Genomic DNA, 18,306 nt, shown 5'->3' with positions numbered 1-18,306 from the left:
CCATATGCCCTCTCCCTTGATTGCCAGGTGTTGGCAGGCGGTGATTATTCTCACCACTAAATAATGGCAGGCTCTGCTTACCCGGAGCACCAGATATTGTTCAATGCTGCTCCCTTTACGGTCCAGCTGTCCATCCCCCAGTGTCACATGAATTCCAGGAGATCTGGTAATGTACTTCCCCCTCATCCCCCAATGTTTAACTGTGGAGAGATAGGTGAGGGAAAATGCATTGGGCAGCAGATTATAATTCTGCAGATGAATTTGGAAGCTGAAGTGTTTGAGCATGGGTAAAGCATGGAGAGTCAAAGTCTGCATGGGCAGCACAAATAGGGAGAGTACTGCTGTGCTTGGTTCCTACTCGCAAGTATCTTGTAGGCATCTGGTTGGCCACTTGGAGAAGAGGATGCTGGATTGGATGGAAATTTGGTCTGATTCAGAAGCGTTGTTTTTTGTCATTTTATGAGTATGAGGTGCTCTTGGTGGAGATTAAGTGTTGCACTGGATTCTGGGGTCACCAGTGTCTCTTGATCCTGAGTCCTGATGATAACTCATCTACTTTCTCAGGATGTTTTGCATTTCTGATTGAAGTTTGAGGGTAGGCTCACAAAGTCAGTCAGAGAAGTACAAGGACTGGACTGTTTTGTATGTTTGTATGTTTGATAGTTTTATGGGGGTGACCTAGAAATCCTTTAAGGATAAATTAAAAATGACCTAATGGTCCACACTTATAAAGATCTTCAAAGACCCAACATCATGCATAATTGTTACTACACTTCAGATGAACTGGGCCTGATGTACACAATCCTTAAAAAACTAGGAAACGCTTGCAAAATTAACAGCAGTGAGGGGATATAAGTGGAATAAATATCTGACAAGGATTTTAGCAGAGAATTGTTTTTCCGAAGGCTGAACACTTCCTCAAATGGATTTTTTCTCTCTTACAAAAGAGCATCTGCACAGATATATAGAAATATTTCTCTCCCCCAGAAGATTTTACAACTGCTTTGTGAGCAAAGCCCCATAGGTTATGAAACAGATGTCTTTACACATTTAATGTATCACTTGTTTTCTGTGCAGATACAGCAATGCCAAAAACACAATGCCAACAGGATGCACTACTCTGCTCTTTGTTTGTCTTGGCTGCTCTTCCCATTATAAATATGTGTCTGGATCTGGCTGGAGGTGGATGTTTCCAATCAGTTTGGTCATTTTTAGGTTTCCTTAAGCCAATTAGCAATTAGCAAATCATATTGAAATTTGTTAATTTCTTCCCCCTCTGGTTTTCCCTCTGTGGGGAACTGGATAGTTTGTAATGACAATTTAATAACATGAGGTCATCCTTACACAAAGCAGTTGCATACAGAGGCTTGCTCTAGAAAAATGTGGTTTCAACTCACGTTCTTATGATAATGATTTAATGTTTTTCAGTACAATGTAGGGATATATTTCCTTCGCCTTTTACATCTATGTGACATTTCAGATTCTTCCCAAGATGTCCCTAAATGGTCCTCTTGTGCGTGTCTGTCGACTTCACCTTACTGGGAGTGGCACATACTTCTGAAGACAGAGAACACACCTAACTTAATTCTTCATACTTTCCCCTTTTATGGAACGGACACAAATGCTACTAACTCAGCCAATCAACTGCTGTGGCTTACTGTCTCCCATTTCTCTATGGTGTGAGAAGCTACTGCCTAATTCTCATGGACCCATTCATTAAATGCTCTTCATTAGGGATTTTGACAGCCATATAGTAGGGGCTGAAGGGAAAGGATAAAAGAAACTCAACTTCCACACTGAGAAGCTTGAAGCCTTCTGGGGCTTACAGCCACTATTTATTTATTTATTGGCTGTTTTGTTTTAGACACATGCCTCAGTTTTCTTGTAAGAAACCAAAGCAGCTAATAGTAAACAAGCAAACACCAAAATAATCAAAACAGAAATCCAATAAACTTGGCGCCACATTGGCTACAAGCCTGTATTTCTATCCTGCACTTGGGTCTTTTTCACTCCATGCCAGTACAGATTCCTTTGCACCATGCAGACTTCAGGACCACTCATCAGCCACCTACAATTTTAAAAACCTTCTGAGCTGAATTAGTGGTTCAGGGTCCTCTACTAGGATATTTCAGCCCTATAAATTCTGCCATGGCCCCCAAGTGAATGAGTTGGTCCTTTCCCAAAATTCTTCTATTTCATCCAGTACAGTACACATCTAGGGAGAATAGCAATTTGGTAAGTAGTAAAACCACTACTACACCTGCGAGCAAAGCGTATAGATCTCTTCTACAGAAAGTGGAAGAAGTGAATTTCTAACAGATCTGTCTTCTCAAGCCCCTGTTCATCGTTTTTATCAGGGACATATTCATCTAACAGCCCTATTAACCACTGAATCAGACCACTGCATGAACCTAAGTGCTTCATCAGAGAGTTCTGCTTTAGCAGAGCCAAGTCAATAGACTGACATCTGGCTTCAAATTTCTCTGTGGTTTTTAAAACAAATGATTTCGTTCCAATCCTGTCCTTTATGGGCAAAAATTAATTACTGGGGTACAAACCCTTGCATTTCATTGAAACAAATGATGTCCATGTTTGATTGCTTGAAAGGGCATGCGTGTTTCTTGGGGGCGCGGGGAACTATGCCTGCTTTTTAGTGTGCAAATGTAAGTAATTAGTTTCCCAAGAATTCCAAAGCGCCTTAATTTTTTGCACATGTTTTAAGAATTATTCTTGATGATAATTCTTTAAAAAGGTCTGACTCTGGCCAGCTTCACTCAACTCATACTGCATTGTCCTAACACAGTGGTGTCAAGACCAAGTTTGCAAATTTATCTTGCCTAGAGGTAAATGTGGAGGCAAGGTGACAATTTAAAGCTGACACAATTTAGGGGGAGGGAGGTAATGGGTGCCAAGACAGCACTTTATGCCCCTTCATCTGTGTTGGTCTCATGTAGGGACAACAATAAAGATCAAATGCTCACCCCCTATGACAGCATAGGCTTGTTGGGAGCGGAGAAAGCAGCAACAGAAAGAAGCAGAGGAAAAATGGGCACTGATAGATCTTCCAGCTCAGGGGTGGCTAACCTGTGGCCCTCCAAATGTTGATGTACTACAGCTCCCATCACTTCTGACCCTCAGCCATGCTGACTGGGGCTGGAGGGAGTTCGGAGTCCAATAACATCTGGATGGTCACAGATTAGTCATCCCTGTTCTTGTTATTTTTGTTTTGAAATCAGCAAAATGAGAGAATAAGAGAAACCAGTGCCTTACCCCAGTAGCACAGTGAGGGAATTCTGAAACCCTCTTTCACTATGTTAGTGCTTGAAGGACTAGTTGGTACTCTTATTATTTTTCCTACCTCAACAACCACTCCATCTCACTCCATGTTAACAGATTCCACATAATTCAAGTCTACAGGTTCTCTATCAGGACTCTTCCTATGCCACTAGCATTCTACGGCAGTCATGAAACCGAGCCTAGACACTCCACAGAACATCAAAGTCAGTTCATAATATATGTCAGTTGCCTTTGGGTCTATAATAAATGAAAAATATTCATATATCAACTACGCCTGTATTTCTCCCTGTTCTACAGTGAACACTCAAAATTCCTCACATATCTGTAAAAATATATGGTTATGATGCCGGCAATCGCAAAACTGTACCTATATGCCTGGTTTAAAGGTGCAGGTTACTCACTGATGTGTCAAGTTGCTAATTAGGCTGAAATCTCTTACTTGCTTAACTGGGAGCAAATGCCAAAGCACTAAATAGGTTTTACTTCTGAGTAGACATGCATAGGATTGTGCTGTTGGTCCCTCGCATCTCCATAATTCTGATTCTATGAAGACCAATCAGAAAATGTGACTTAACTGACAAATTGTTAACTGAATTCGCAACCACTGACTTCAGCAAGGGATCTTTAACAGCCCTCTGTAACCAGGCACTACCATCCCCAGCTGATTAGATTTCACACAGACCAGGGTCAACATCTGTTTAAAAAATTAATTTCAGAATGGTTATTCACACTGCACAATGCAAGTCTTAATTACCTGACTTAAGCCCTTCTCCCCCCAACGTGTCCTGTCCCCGTGTATATTAATCTGATTAACTCATGTAATTTACATGAAAAGGGATTAATGTCTGCACAAAGGGATCTTTAAACAGTGTGCACCAGGATGTGTGCAGTAGCTGTGCCTGCGAGAGAGGAGATGAAAGGGGAGGAGGAGAGAGAGCTAATGCATTTAGACTTCTCCTAGAGAGTACACATTTACAAATGCAACGTTTAAAACATTTAGGAAAAAGTGTGCTGCTTAGCACTGGCTTCAGGCTACATTACCCTCTGCGGCTAACTTTTACATGGCAAATAATCTATCCAGATGCAAATCTGATTGCTGGCATCATGGGGAATTTTAAGCAAGGATTAACTGTTCTTGAACGGTTCCCCCCACTCCCATGTGTGAGGAACAAACGGGCTTTCTAGCCACATCAACCAAGAATGTCGTCTTCTACCAATTTCTTTTTGATTTACGAAGACAGATATATTGTTTGAATTTCCCTGCGCCCTCCTATTTTAATATATTCAACCCCCATATATTTTAAATGAATTTTGTGGAATTTGTACTGTCAATCCACAGAAAAAAGAAAAGAAAAAGCCAATTGTTTTTACTAACTTCCTAGCTCTTTTTCTCTGACATTTGCATTTTGCTCAATGTCAATGGACAAAAAGCCAAGGCATATAAATCTTGACTTCAGAGTAGTGTGAAACACATAATGCTACCACCTTACTGAAGGGATGGGAGGCCTCCTAGGAGCCACATATATGACACCTTCAGGTCTGTGACAGGTTGTAAAAAAAATGTAATATAATAAACAAAATAAAATAAAATCCTTGAAACAGTTGTTCTAAGCAAAAAACCAAAACAAAACCAAAAAGTAGTCTGAAGAAAAATAATGATTTATTTGATGAGATTAGGTCTCATCTTTATCATCCTTGGCTTCTCCACAACCTGATGTGCACATAGAGCTGTCTGCCCAAAGGCAGCTGCATGAATTTTAAAGGTGGACCATTTACATATGAGTCAAAGTGCACATATAACTCTTGAATGGGGCATTTAGTTATATAGTATGTATCCATTCCTTTCCTCCAGGAGCTCAAGGTAATGTGAATCATAGCGTATAGATAGGTCCCAAGTGGTTTATCATCCAGGCATCAATCAGATCCAGAAGTGCTTTGCTTCAGATAAATTCTTGTAGATATGCAATTGCTGGGTATGTTTTATGGGTTTTGCAATGGTTTTATTGTAATGCAATGTTGATTATTCTATGCTATGCCTTTGGCTCTCCCCCACCCCGTCTCGTAGAGACTTTTTCCTCCTTTTCTATTAAATTACTAACAAGCTAATGAATTACTTAAAATGACTGAATAAATAAATTCGTAATTATTGCTTTATGTACCTTAGCTCACATTCCAGAAGGAGACTTGTTACAGATCAATCTCAGCCATGCTAGTTTTAGGAGGATTCCAGCCAAGCTCCCTCTGTGACATACAAGTGGTATCTATAGGGAAACATTCAACCACGACAATCCTCAGCTGCATTCTGAAATGGGCTGGCTTGGATAGCTCAGTCGGTAGAGCACGAGACCATCTTAATATCAGGGTTGTGGGTTCGAGCCCCATGTTGGGCAAAATATTCCTGCATTGCCTGGGAGTTCTTTCCAACTCTACAATTCTGTGAGTCTTAGGAGGGCACACGGTGCCTCATACAGAACAGCAAAAGGCCAGTATATACAAGTTTTGATTTAAACAACAGTGGTACCAAACAAGTGCTCATGTGTATTAATATAATATGGGGGATTGGTTTATCATGAATATGGCCGGCAGCAATTCCCATTACTGTGGTGGTAATTTATACGGCCGTTTCACTCACAGGGAGTGCTGGCAGCTGTACCATGTCTATCTGATTCATACATTAACTTGTCTGTGTAAATGTGAGCCAAGGACAGCTGTAACTGCTCATGCGTAGAATAAAATATCTTAAGTAAATCTGTTTACTTTTAAATGTGCTTGTAGGAGGGAAAGTATTGGTTTGTTTTCGTTCTTGTTTTTATTATGTATTTTGCACATTTTGTATTTTTATGCTGCGAAACGCCCTGTGATCTTAGGATGAAAGGCATTATACAAATTTAATTAATTAATTAATTACCTACCAACAAGAAGAACAACAACAACAAAGTAAACCAAACCTGCATTTACGGTTTATGTGGGGCAGCTGTCCATATACAATCATGGACTAAGGTTCAACTAAAGACATGTGTGACGCTCTCCTACTCAAATTACCTGTAGTAAAATTCTTTCAATTGCTTTTGTACGCTGCACTATGCCTTATGAATGCCCAACAATTGTAAATTCAAGTCTGGCTCACAAAAGGGAATGTTAATAAATCAGTTCTTAAAATTTTACTTTTTTTGCTTTGGCTTAATACCTCACGTTGTAGTTAAATACAAAAGGAAATGCACATTAGAGTCAAGTTTTCAGTTTTGTATTGCATGACTGGAGACTGCTGGGAGGAAGTTTTAATGGTTGATGTTTTATTGTATTTTTAATATTTTGTTGGAAGCCGCCCAGAGTGGCTGGGGAAACCCAGCCAGATGGGCAGGGTATAAATAATAAATTATTATTATTATTATTAGAAACACTATGGCGCACCTGTAGCAGCAAAACTGGACATGTTCATCTGCCCCACCAGCAATAAAACATGTCTCTCCTGTATCAGTCTCTACAACCTCAGCACATGCTGTAACTCTCCAATGGTTTGACTTTACTCACAAAGGCTCACTCTTCCATTGTCTCCGAAGACAGACGGATGCCAACATTACATGTGACCTATTTACTTACTTCATTTAGACTGACTATTCTTGGTTTTCGGCCACAGTATATTAATACATTAATTTGGTGTATGGAATCTTGATTATCTTGTATGTGGCTGAAAGTGTTCACCCCCACCAGTAGATTTTTTTGAACATCAAGAATATTTCTAAAACTAGTACAGTGGTACCTCGGGTTACATACGCTTCAGGTTACATACACTTCAGGTTACAGACTCCGCTAACCCAGAAATAGTACCTTGGGTTAAGAACTTTGCTTCAGGATGAGAACACAAATCGTGCTCCGGTGGTGTGGCGGCAGTGGGAGGCCCCATTAGCTAAAGTGGTGCTTCAGGTTAAGAACAGTTTCAGGTTAAGAACAAACCTATGGAACGAATTAAGTCCTTAACCTGAGGTACCACTGTACTGTATGCAGTGAAGGATTCTGCAGGGCCAGCTCAAGGCATTTTGCTACCTGAAGCAAAGGCGAAAATGGTGCTTCTGTCCCATTCCACACCAGAAACCAACTGCACTGGCAGTTCAATCTTACATTAACACTAGCCTTAGGGCAGCATCCTTCACCGCACCTTAGGGCAGCAGGGTAGTTATGACGGTGCAGGACAGTCTGCACGGCACACATAGCTCTGTATTCCAACTGAATAGCTTGGTCAGAGAGCTCAGAAGAAACAGCTGATGACTGCCACCATAACCACCCAGGCACCAGTTGTCAGATATGGTTCCCTCACCCTCTCTAATGGTAGGGCAGTCCTGAAATTCTGCAGTCCCACCCAGAGGTTTTGCTACAAATCAGGCGGCATATATTTTTTGTTAAACAAACGAAGAAACATTGTTTTCATAATACTTTTTCTTCCCACCCATCCTCTTCCCAAACCTGATGTGTTGTCCGTATATGTATGTAGACGGGGAATATTAACTAAGAACATTATCTGCGAGGAAGTAACTTTGTAGAGGAAGTTCATGTGAATGTGCTCCCGACAATGAATGCAACCGGCCCCCCCTCTGCCTGCCCTGAGTAGATGGATGACCATAAAGCAAATCCATTTGTTTTGCTGGGATGGTTTACAGAGGAAGATTTTGTACTATTTGTTTTGCTTTTATTGAAAGATAAAAAGGGGGGAAAACACACACATACACACACTATTTTTCACTTTAAAGACAGACAGGATATTATTTCAAAGGTCTATTTGTTTAGCTACAGATGCTTTTGCTCTAGAAACAAGTCTTTGAATATCACATTTATTTTAAGAATATATTAAGTTCAAGAAAAGGAGGATTACATGACTGTTCTCCCAGATGAAAAGACCTTTACGTTTAACTGCCTGTCAGTCTACACAGAGACAGGCACCTTAAATTATTTGTAAACAGCAGCGCGTGATTTTACCCGTGGCAAATGACTTCCGGCTAAGATCCAATTCCAGATTAAACTTTTTACTGTGATGTACAATATAACAAGGGTATTTTAATACTTAAATTTCTAGTGTTATTATCCTGCTATTAGCACTATGATCTTTACAATAATTATCTCACTTCTCTTCAGAAAAATTATGTGAGGAAACCACGTCCATTTCATGCTACACACTGGGAAGTGAGAGAATGACTTGTCCCAGACAGGCAAGAGAATTCATAGCTACCATACTTTTATCTTTTACACTAACACCAATTTGTTAAATTCAAGTTTGTTTCCATTCATGTCACCAAACTGGGCAGTTTTGGGTACACAAATGTCAGGAGCGAGTCAGCAATAAATCACACAGAGTAAGTGAAGTTAACTCTTTATTAGAAGAACAGGATCTGCTCAGGATTGCCAAGCCTAATGAGCATAGAAACTCTTCTTGGGTAGGCCTTGCTCCTATCAGGCAGCTGTGGAGACTGATGGTCCCCGCCTTCCCACAGCTGCCTAAGTCTCCTCCTCTCCCAAGCAATCTGAGCCTTAGGCTGGCATGCCTGATTTTGCTCCTCCCACTTCATACCTCTCCTGGTCCCAGGAGAGCAGGGGGAATGGGAACTTGTCGCAGCAAGAGGAGGAAGACACCCTTGCTTCTTCATCAGCCAGACTCATTTCTGTCTGTTGGCCTCCCTCCTTTCCTGCTTTTGCATTTCTCTCTGCCACAGACTTTCACTAAACCATGTTACCTCTTCAGCTTCTGACATCTCCTCCTACCAGTCTGCTCCCTATTCTTCCTCTGACCACCCATCATCATCCCACCACCAATCCCCTGGCTCTGAGCCTTCTTCCCTTGGGGGGTCCCCAGTTGTTGCCTCCCACTATTCCTCTGTGTCCAGCCAATCCATAACAACAAATGGATTTATATTGCAGAACTGCCCCCGCCAAGTTAATGGAATTTTTGAGACCTCCACATATGCATTAAACAACGCATGAAGCTATGGATGAGGATTACGGCCCAACAAATGTGGTGTAGTGGTTAGGGTGTCTGGCTAGGACCTGGATGAACAGGGGTCACAACCCCACCTGGCCACGAAGCTCACTGGGTGACCTTGGGCCAGTCAGTCATTCTCAGCCTAACCTACCCCACAGGATTGTTGTGAGGATAAAATGGGAAGGAGGACAACTATGTATGCCACCTTGAGCTCACTGGAGGAAAGGTAGGATACAAATGCAATCAATCAATCAATCAATCAATCAAAAACTTTCTGCTTCTTTCCTAAAGATGGCCATTATCTTGGCTTGCCATAACGGGTCACAGCAGTGTTATGATCCTACAAAGTAGGCATCTTCACTCTGCCTATGATCCACAAGGTCTCATTTTTTGCCTTCTCAACTCTACATTAAGGTGACGCTAGTTGAGACAAAACTACAAATGAAAAATGCCCAAGTGTGCTCTCTTTTACAAAAGCATAATGTTTGTTCAATTGTACCAGGCTCCTGATTAAAGGTCAGAAACAGGCTCAGGGTCTAGATGAAGAACTGCTGTGAAGCAGTTAGCAGTGCAATTTTGTCCTTGATAACAGCTGATGACTTGTCTGCATCCCACTTCAACCTCTAACTGTTAGCTCCTTTAATGGAAGTGCCTATAAAGATCCTCCCTAAAATATGCTTTTCCAGCACACTTAATGTCTTTTAATGTCTTTCCAATTAAATCCAGATGTGAAAAGCTTAAGGAACAGTTCTCAGGGCTGAAAAAGATGACATAAATCTTGCAGCTGACAGAGATCCCACTGAGCTTGGTTGGGGAAACTCACAGAGGACTTGTTGTGGGCCAGGAAAGCTGCTGGGTATAAAGACAGATGTGTACACTCCTATTGAAAATGCTGAAATAAAGAAAAGCCTCCTGAAATAGACCAGGGCACTAAAAAACACAGTAAGCCCAATCCTGCAGGGTACAGAATGCACCCTGAGAGGTTGTGATCTCTCTCAATTCCCACTACCCAGCACAGTCAATTTGTACAGAGAGTGCTGAGCATTTCACAAGGGGAGGTCTCTTCTCTCCCTTCTCTCTAATAATGAATAAAAGGTCATCTCCTGCAGGATCACCACACACCAATTCCTGCAGGAGTATAGCATACTCTTCACTTCTCAGGAAGGGCTCATTGCCCTGCAGAATCCCATCCACTTAGCTCTTCCTCCACAAAGCAGGTTAGTGGCCTGCTTGCTTTGCTAAAGTTTACAAACTGTAATATTAATTACAGATTGTCACTAATCAGATGAGAATCTAGGCACTCCCAATGACTGAACAATGCCGCTGGGTGAGTGCTGTTTATGCAGCTGGCAACCACCGTTATTCCCAAAGCTAATTTTTGCCACAGTAAGAATTCTTTTTCCTCACCAGATGCTAAGAAGTGGATTAGCCCAAGTTATCTCCATTTAAAGAAAGGGGGAGGCCCACAAGTCGGGTTTTATACTGTTTCTTGGGGTTACTAAAGTTTTTGAACTGCATTATATTTTTCAGTGCTCTTCCAATATTTTCTGAATATTGTAACTAGGAATGTGACTGTGGGGAAATGACAGGATTTTTCAGAAGGGACATTATTTCTGAGTGGAAGTCCAGATGATCAGTGATGGCTTTCTAATGGAAAGAATGACATTGAAGACAATCCAATAATTTCATTTAATACCAAGGCCATGTGCCATACCTGAGCTAGGGCACGACTGGCATTGCAGAAACACATAATGAGCTGCATTAGTAAGCATGGATTACTAAAACAGGTGACCAAATATTGATTGTTCCTACACCTACTGTACCTAATATCCACACCAACACATTCCCATTGCTTAAGACTTGACAGTCTCCAACAACCTGAAACTATTTTAACCCTTCTCTCAACCTCTGTGGGATATTGGCGGGGAAATCCCAAGAACTGCGCTGTTCTCCTTTCTTTGGGGTGGGTTCAATATATTTTGCTGCCTGGAGTGAGGGATAAGACGTACAGAAAACATCTGGACTGGCAGCTGAATCTTACTTCAACAACGGTGACAGGATAGTGTCCTTCACTGTACCTGAGATGGCAGGCTACTTTAGGGGGTTGAGGGGGAAAGCTAGGGGGAAAGTTAGGATAGGAAGGAGGCTGCCACCTGAAGAGGTCATCTCACTTTGCCCAATGATAGGGCTGACCTGCTTTTTTCATTTCAAAACAAAGACTCGCTGAATGAGCAATGTGCAGGAGGCTCTCACAAAATGCCCATAATCAGACTCCAGAGGTCTGTGGTCACTCCCTGAATTTCCTGTGCTTGGAACAACCATGTTACTCCCAAAGTGTTTGAACTGCATGTGTAACGGGAAGGAGCAGTGAACTGAGATATCTATTGTGCTAATGGAGACCACCAGGATGGCACTGATTTATGTATTTTCTTTACATTTTATGATACAGAAATATTCTCTTCTAAGTATAAATTGCATTGTTCTGGCACACTGCCATTGCTTGGGTATGCAATATGCCACATTCCACATTCAGTCCACTATTCTTGCAAACATGATAGCAGAAACACTCTACAGCTGATTGTGTATAATCCAGGTTGTGAAACTGTTTGGGCCACCTTTAAAATCTGATAATGAAAAGAAACACACACACACACACACACACACACACACACACATATATAATCAGTGGCATTTATACAAAAGGGCTGGGCCCATTCTCAGGCCTCTTAGAAACCATATGTAAAGATAGAATTCCCTATTTTAAAGCAAGGATAGTGATATTTAGCAATCATTTTCTGCAATAATAGCATTCAACTTGGATTCCAAATATTTTTTTTGTTTAAAACTAAGATGACAATAAAGAAGTTCTAGAGCTTTAAGCAAAGCCCACCCCTGATCTGTACTAATTGATAACACTAGTATATGTCACCTTAAAAGTGTCCATGAGTCAGAAGAAACTATGAGCAGAATGGTTAGTATGTGGATATGGGACGACAAGGTTTAAAAGCAACATTTAAAGTCCTATATCCAGGACTTTGGCTGAGAAATAAAGGAAAGGGCACATTTGTTCCTGGTCACTGAATTTGTAACCTGGGTCTGCTGCTCCTGCTGCTAAGCTCTAACACATTCTCTCCTAACCCACAACAACATCCAGTAATCCTAACTTTTGGTGCTTGGTGGTTAAGAAGTGAATTTTCAGGAAGGGAGAAAAATTAAACAGGGAGACTGGCTGGCTAGTATCTCACTCCTTCACTGCAATGCATTAAGACAGCCAAAATTCTAACTTGTAAGAAAGGGTTCGTTTGATCGCTGTTTTTCAAATTAGATGTGGCAGGGTCTGATTTACCTTTCTTCTCCCTTGGAAGGCTCTGGCAATCTTTGGGGAACCCAAAGTGTACTATTAAGCTGGGTGGCTGCTGTTATCTTTCCCAGCCCCCACTGGGTGCAGAAATACTGAATCATAGGCTGGAGAAATGCATCTCAGGTTTCAACCTCAAGGTGTAATTGCTCATTCAAGTCTCTTTAGAAGTTGCCTGCATCTGGCGCAGAAAAATGATCGGGAATGTTTTTCTTTCTGGAAGAGCAGAGAGAGACTGTGTATTTTCTCTTACTTTTTATAATTTTCTCTATTCGTTACTATGGCAGAACAATTTTTATAGAAGAACTCTATACAGTACGACTCTGAGCCTTAGTTATCGAGTCTACCGTTTGGATCTCGTTACACTGTGTAACTTTGTAGACCTCCATGGTAGTTTAGCTGTAAGTTTACAAATACTTCAGGGTTCTAATCAGCCAAATGATTTGACCCAAACATATGTTGCCGCTTATTTGAAAATGGCAAAATATGCCTACAAGGTGTGTGCGTGTGTGGGTGAGAGAGAATGTTATCAACAGCTACAAAGAACACAATGACATACCCTGAGTGTTTGTTTTCATGGAAGCCAACAGCAGAACAACATTAGTTCCAGACAAAAACCAGGCTTTTACACACTCATTCTTACAGAGGGCAATAGTGTAATATTCCAAGAGAGGGAGGGACCAAGAGGATTGATGGTCCATCCACTATAGCAGAAAATAACGGGTTGGTGAGAGCACAATATGGTTAACTGGCCATTTGTAGGCCTGTTTTATACATTGCCCACCTTAGAGAGACATCACCAGCCAGGTAACAGATTTCCTTCAATATTTTGATCCTAGTAGTTTAGGAACTTTTCCAACTGGCAGTCAACAACATTTATTTGACACAGCTTAACTCCACAACTGCAGGCCTGCTTTTTCTCCATCTACAGTTACAGTCAAAAAAATAAATCGATATGTCCAAAACCATCCCAAGCAGCTGGCTTTTAGTATGCTAGATCTGTTAACTGCTATTTTATCATTCCTACTTAACACTCATTATTAAAGCCATTAATAATAGCTGGGTTCTTTTTTTTAATTAAAAACTGCTACTTTCAAAATCTGGCAAATTACAAAGCCACTTGCAATGTATTCCAAATATCTGCTAGTTGCAATAGTATTACAGATTTATAGGGTTTGAGATGGTCTGTAAAGACTTATCAAACCCTTTCTGCCTGAATTGCATCAGCAATCCCTATACATATATTTGCAAAACAGCGTGAAACCTGACTTTAAAAAATGAGAATATTTTTAGTTTAGATATTCATTTATGAAAAACAAATGTATTGCTGGATGCTGATTTAGTTATACTTTGAACGGAAAGAACTGAAATTAATGAGATTTATTTAATCATGACTTAAGTCCCACTGATTTCTACTCTAAACATGGCTAAGTCTGGAACAAACCCACAGCTTTGAATCAAGTAACCCTATAGTCATATGAGTTCACATTACTTAGATCACATTACTTGATGTGTGAGATGCATTTGTTCAAAAAGAGGGAAGAAGCTGAATCACAGAGTTGTAAATAAACTCATTTTGAAGTCCATATAGAATAAAAACACATAGAAATAAGGGGAAACTGACATATACCGAGTCAGATACTTTTGTCCACTTAGGCCAGTATTCTCTACTCTCAGGGTCTCTGGTAGAGGTATTTTATATCACCCGCTACCTGATCCTCATAACTGGAGATGCCAGGATTTGAACCTGGGATCTTCTACATGCAAAGCATGTGTTCTACCGCTGATACATGGTTCTTCTCCAAATCAGATAACTGTCTATAATGCAACATGACAATTCAGAGTAAAAAATATTTACGAACAGCAGCAGCAACCACCACCACCAGCGAGTTATTTAAGATATGGCAAGGAATAAAGAAGGCATCGGCAAACTCGGCCCTCCAGATGTTTTGGGACTACAACTCCCATCATCCCTGACCACTGGTCCTATTAGATAGGGATGATGGGAGCTGTAGTCCCAAAACATCTGGAGGGCCGAGTTTGCCGATGCCTGGAACAAAGGTATCAACCTTGCTAGAGCTCCAGTCACATTCCCTATGGTATGGTGTGTGGGCTTCTAAAAAATGGTCTTGCAATTTATTGGGGAAGTGCTTCTTTTACTAGCACATTTTAAAAGAGCCTATTAGTAGTATCTGGAGCTCAAATGACAGAGGTTTGAATGTAGTGCCTTGGGTTGAACCCAGTTAATCTGCCAGAAGCTTTGCAGTGTTTATTGTGCTCACCCTCACAATCACCCTGTGGAAAGCCAGTGTGCTCATTCTCACAACAACTCTGTGAAGGGGGAGGGACCATAGCTTAAAAAGGTGAGTTTTGTATGCCCCAGGTGCCAAGTTTAATCCATGGCACTTTAAGTTAAAGGAGTTCATGACAAAAAAATAAACGGTAGTGGTTTGACTTTAGTAACAAGTACCCATGTTTGCTTGTTTCCTTTTATCTCTCCATTCATTCCCCCCATTTTGTGTCATGTCTATAGGATTGTGAACCTGTGGGCGGGGCCATTGTGCTTTTCAATGCCTGTATAGTGCCTAGAAATTGACTGACAGCAACTTTAAAATACCTTAGAGAGGAAAAAGCCCCCAGTCCTCATAAAGGATGCACTAAGAACGGCACTAACATCCTAATAGCCTTCTGGATCATTTAGGTTCAACAACCTATTTTCTAGGGTGGAGGGTTAACGGGTTCCTGTTATTGCTTTTCTTGTAAAAAAATGTAGAATATATATCTAATGTACGCAATATATCCCTGTACTTTGGAAAAAATCACAAAATCATAATAAAACATGGAAATCAGAGCAATACGTTTGGCACCAGCTGGGCTGCAGGAGTTGCTGGATGGAGGCGTATAAGGCGCCATTCAACTGTCTTAGGAATTCCACTCTGGATTTATGGAGGGTTTTACTCCTTATGATTTTCTCTCTCTCCTGAAGATACCCTGCAAGGCAGTGGAGGTTTAGGACCAGTTTTCTTCCTCCTAGATGAGCCAACTTCCCAGATTGACAAGCCCCACCTGCCCTTAACTTCCCTCTACAGCACATGCAGAGACCACCTTCTTGACCATTGGACCCACTATTGGTCTCATCTGCCAGAGCCTGTGTTCGAAGGAAAACCATGTACGCCACCTTGAGCTCTTTGGAGAAGAGGAGGGATATAAGTGCAACAAATAAATAACAGCACTCTAATGAGGTCTGCTGTCCACCATCACCAATATTCAGATGCATACAATGCTAACAGTCATATTAAACCCTATTCTCAATTACCCTGTTTAAAGCAATCTATACAGCAATCTATTACCCTGCTTTTAAAGCAATCTATAAACTCATGGTTATCACCACGTCTTGTGTTAGAGAATTCCATAAATTACTTATCCACTGTGTAAATAACTCTTTCCCCTTTTCTATCATGAATCTGTCAATCAATTTCAATGGATGATCAAATCTTAAATTCTACTATTATGGTATGGAAAACAAGACATCTTTTTACAGTTTCTCCATACCATGGTTAATTATATAAGCCTCCATCATCTCTTCCCCCACTTAGTCACCTATTTTTCATAACAAACAAGAAACAAGAATGTGCTCTAACTCTTGGATTATTTGGGTTGACCCTTTCAGTTTTTCTTTGATGGAATGATCAGAACTGTACACAGTATTCCAAATGCAGATGGCACCATCTGCCATTAAAATACTGGCTGTTTTATTTCCAAACCCTTTCCTAATAATCCCTGGCAAGGGATTTGCCTTTTACACTGCTATTGCATAGTTGGTATTTTCACTGAGGTATACACCACAACTCCAAGGTCTGTTTCCTGCTTAGTCATCACAAGCTCAGATTCCATCAGTGAACATGAGATTTTTTTGCTGTGATGTACACCACTGTACATTTATTACACTGAACTTCATTTGCCATTGCCCAGTGACACATTTTGGAAATAGCTTTTGGGAGCTTCTCGGAGGTTACTCAGTTTTTTTTACCATCTTGAATAATTTGGCATCATCTGCTAAGTTGGCTACCTCAATCCTCACTTCCTTTTCTTATAATACTAGAATGCAGGGTCATCAAGGAAAGATGATGGTTGGAAGATTCAAGACAGACAAAAGTACTTATTCACACAGCCAAGTGTGTGAAGAATTTGCTCCCACAAGAGGCATTGATGGCTGCATGGCTTTAAAAAAGGATTGGATGAATCATAGAATCATAGAGTTGGAAGAGACCACAAGGGCCATCGAGTCCAACCCCCTGCCAAGCAGGAAACACCATCAGAGCACTCCTGACATATGGTTGTCAAGCCTCTGAATTCATGGAGGACAAGGCTAACGGCTACTAGTCATGATAGCTATATTTTACTTCCACTGCTGGAGACAGTATGCCTCTGCATACCAATTGCTTGAAATCACAAGTGGGAAGATGTCCATCTTGTGGGCTTCCCATGGGCATCTGGTTGGTCACTATGGCCTTTATTCAGCATGGTTCTTCTGTTACGAGCACATAATTTATGAATAAATGTAACTTCACTAGTCCCAATATAGGCTTACTTACTTCCAAAGCAAGAATGTTTTTCCAACTCACTGCTTCCTGTTCTTCAGTTAGTTACTGATCTAGTAGAGGACTTGTTTTCCTATTCCACGACTCCTAGATTTCCTCAGAAGTCTTTGGTGAGGGAGTTTGTCAAAAGCATTTTGGAAATCTAAGTATATCATGTCTACCGGATCATCACTATCTGTATGTCTTTTGCAATTCTCTATGAATTCTGAATGTTAGTGAGGCAGGATTTCCCTTTGCAAAACCCAGGCTGGTTCATTCCCAGCATGGCTTGCTTTTTAATATCTGGAGTGCGGAATCTGTGCCCCACCCCCCAATAGACTATAACTCATCTAAGCCCCAGCCAGCATAGCCAATGGCTGGAGATGATGAGCGTTGTATCCCAACACCATCTGGAGGGCCAAAGGTTCCCCATCCCTGTTCTATATGTTAATTCTAGCTTTAGTAAGTTTCCATTAATTTATACAGGACAGATGTTAGGCTAACAGATCTGTAATTTCCTGGCTCCCCTCTGGCTCCCTTTTAAAAAATCAATGTTCTGTTGGTTACTCTCCAATCCTCCAGCAAGAAGGCCAATTTTAGTGACAAGTTGCATATTTTTGATAGAAGATCAATAATTTCATACTTGAATTCTTTAAGAACTCTCAGGTGTATGGCATCCGGATCCAATGTCTTGTTAATTTTTAATTTGTCAATTAGCCCTAGAATTTCATCTCGTCATCCCTATTTGACTTAGTTCTTTAGACAAAGAATGCAGTTCAGGTATGGCTTTCTGTCCTGCATCTTTCACAATGAAGACTGATCTGAATAATTTACTGAACTTCTCTGCAATCATTCTATCTTCCTTAGCAATCCTTTCACACCTCTATACAGAAGAGAAGCTGTCAGTGAAACAGAGAGGGAAACTATTTTTGGCAATCTCCCTTCCCCCCACAATGTCTCATAGCCTCACTCTATCTATCTATCTATCTATCTATCTATCTATCTATCTATCTATCCTCTGCTCTAGAGGGTTGACAGATCCTAGGAACAGACTTTTTGGGGACATTAGTGCATGCTCTAAATTGACAGAAACTGTCCAATTA

At 40.9% G+C, this 18,306-nt stretch overlaps 1 protein-coding gene across 3 annotated transcripts in view; it reads right to left on the bottom strand.

Moving 5' to 3' along the window:
* STAU2 (staufen double-stranded RNA binding protein 2) overlaps positions 1-18,306 on the bottom strand; it is a 141,977-nt gene that overhangs the window by 8,914 nt on the left and 114,757 nt on the right. The window contains exon 14 of one of the 3 annotated variants that reach the window (XM_083451084.1): positions 5,457-5,558. The exons of the other annotated variants lie outside the window; for them this stretch is intronic. Within the exon in view, the coding sequence (XP_083307210.1) occupies positions 5,463-5,558 (96 nt within the window). The 3' untranslated portion in view covers positions 5,457-5,462. Of the gene's footprint in view, positions 1-5,456; positions 5,559-18,306 lie in introns of those variants that run through there. 3 annotated transcript variants of the gene reach the window in all.

This window comes from Podarcis tiliguerta, assembly GCF_965153285.1.
Source record: "Podarcis tiliguerta genome assembly, chromosome: 7".
Taxonomy (NCBI): Eukaryota; Metazoa; Chordata; class Lepidosauria; order Squamata; family Lacertidae; genus Podarcis; species Podarcis tiliguerta.
This window is presented reverse-complemented; position numbering and strand designations above follow the sequence as displayed.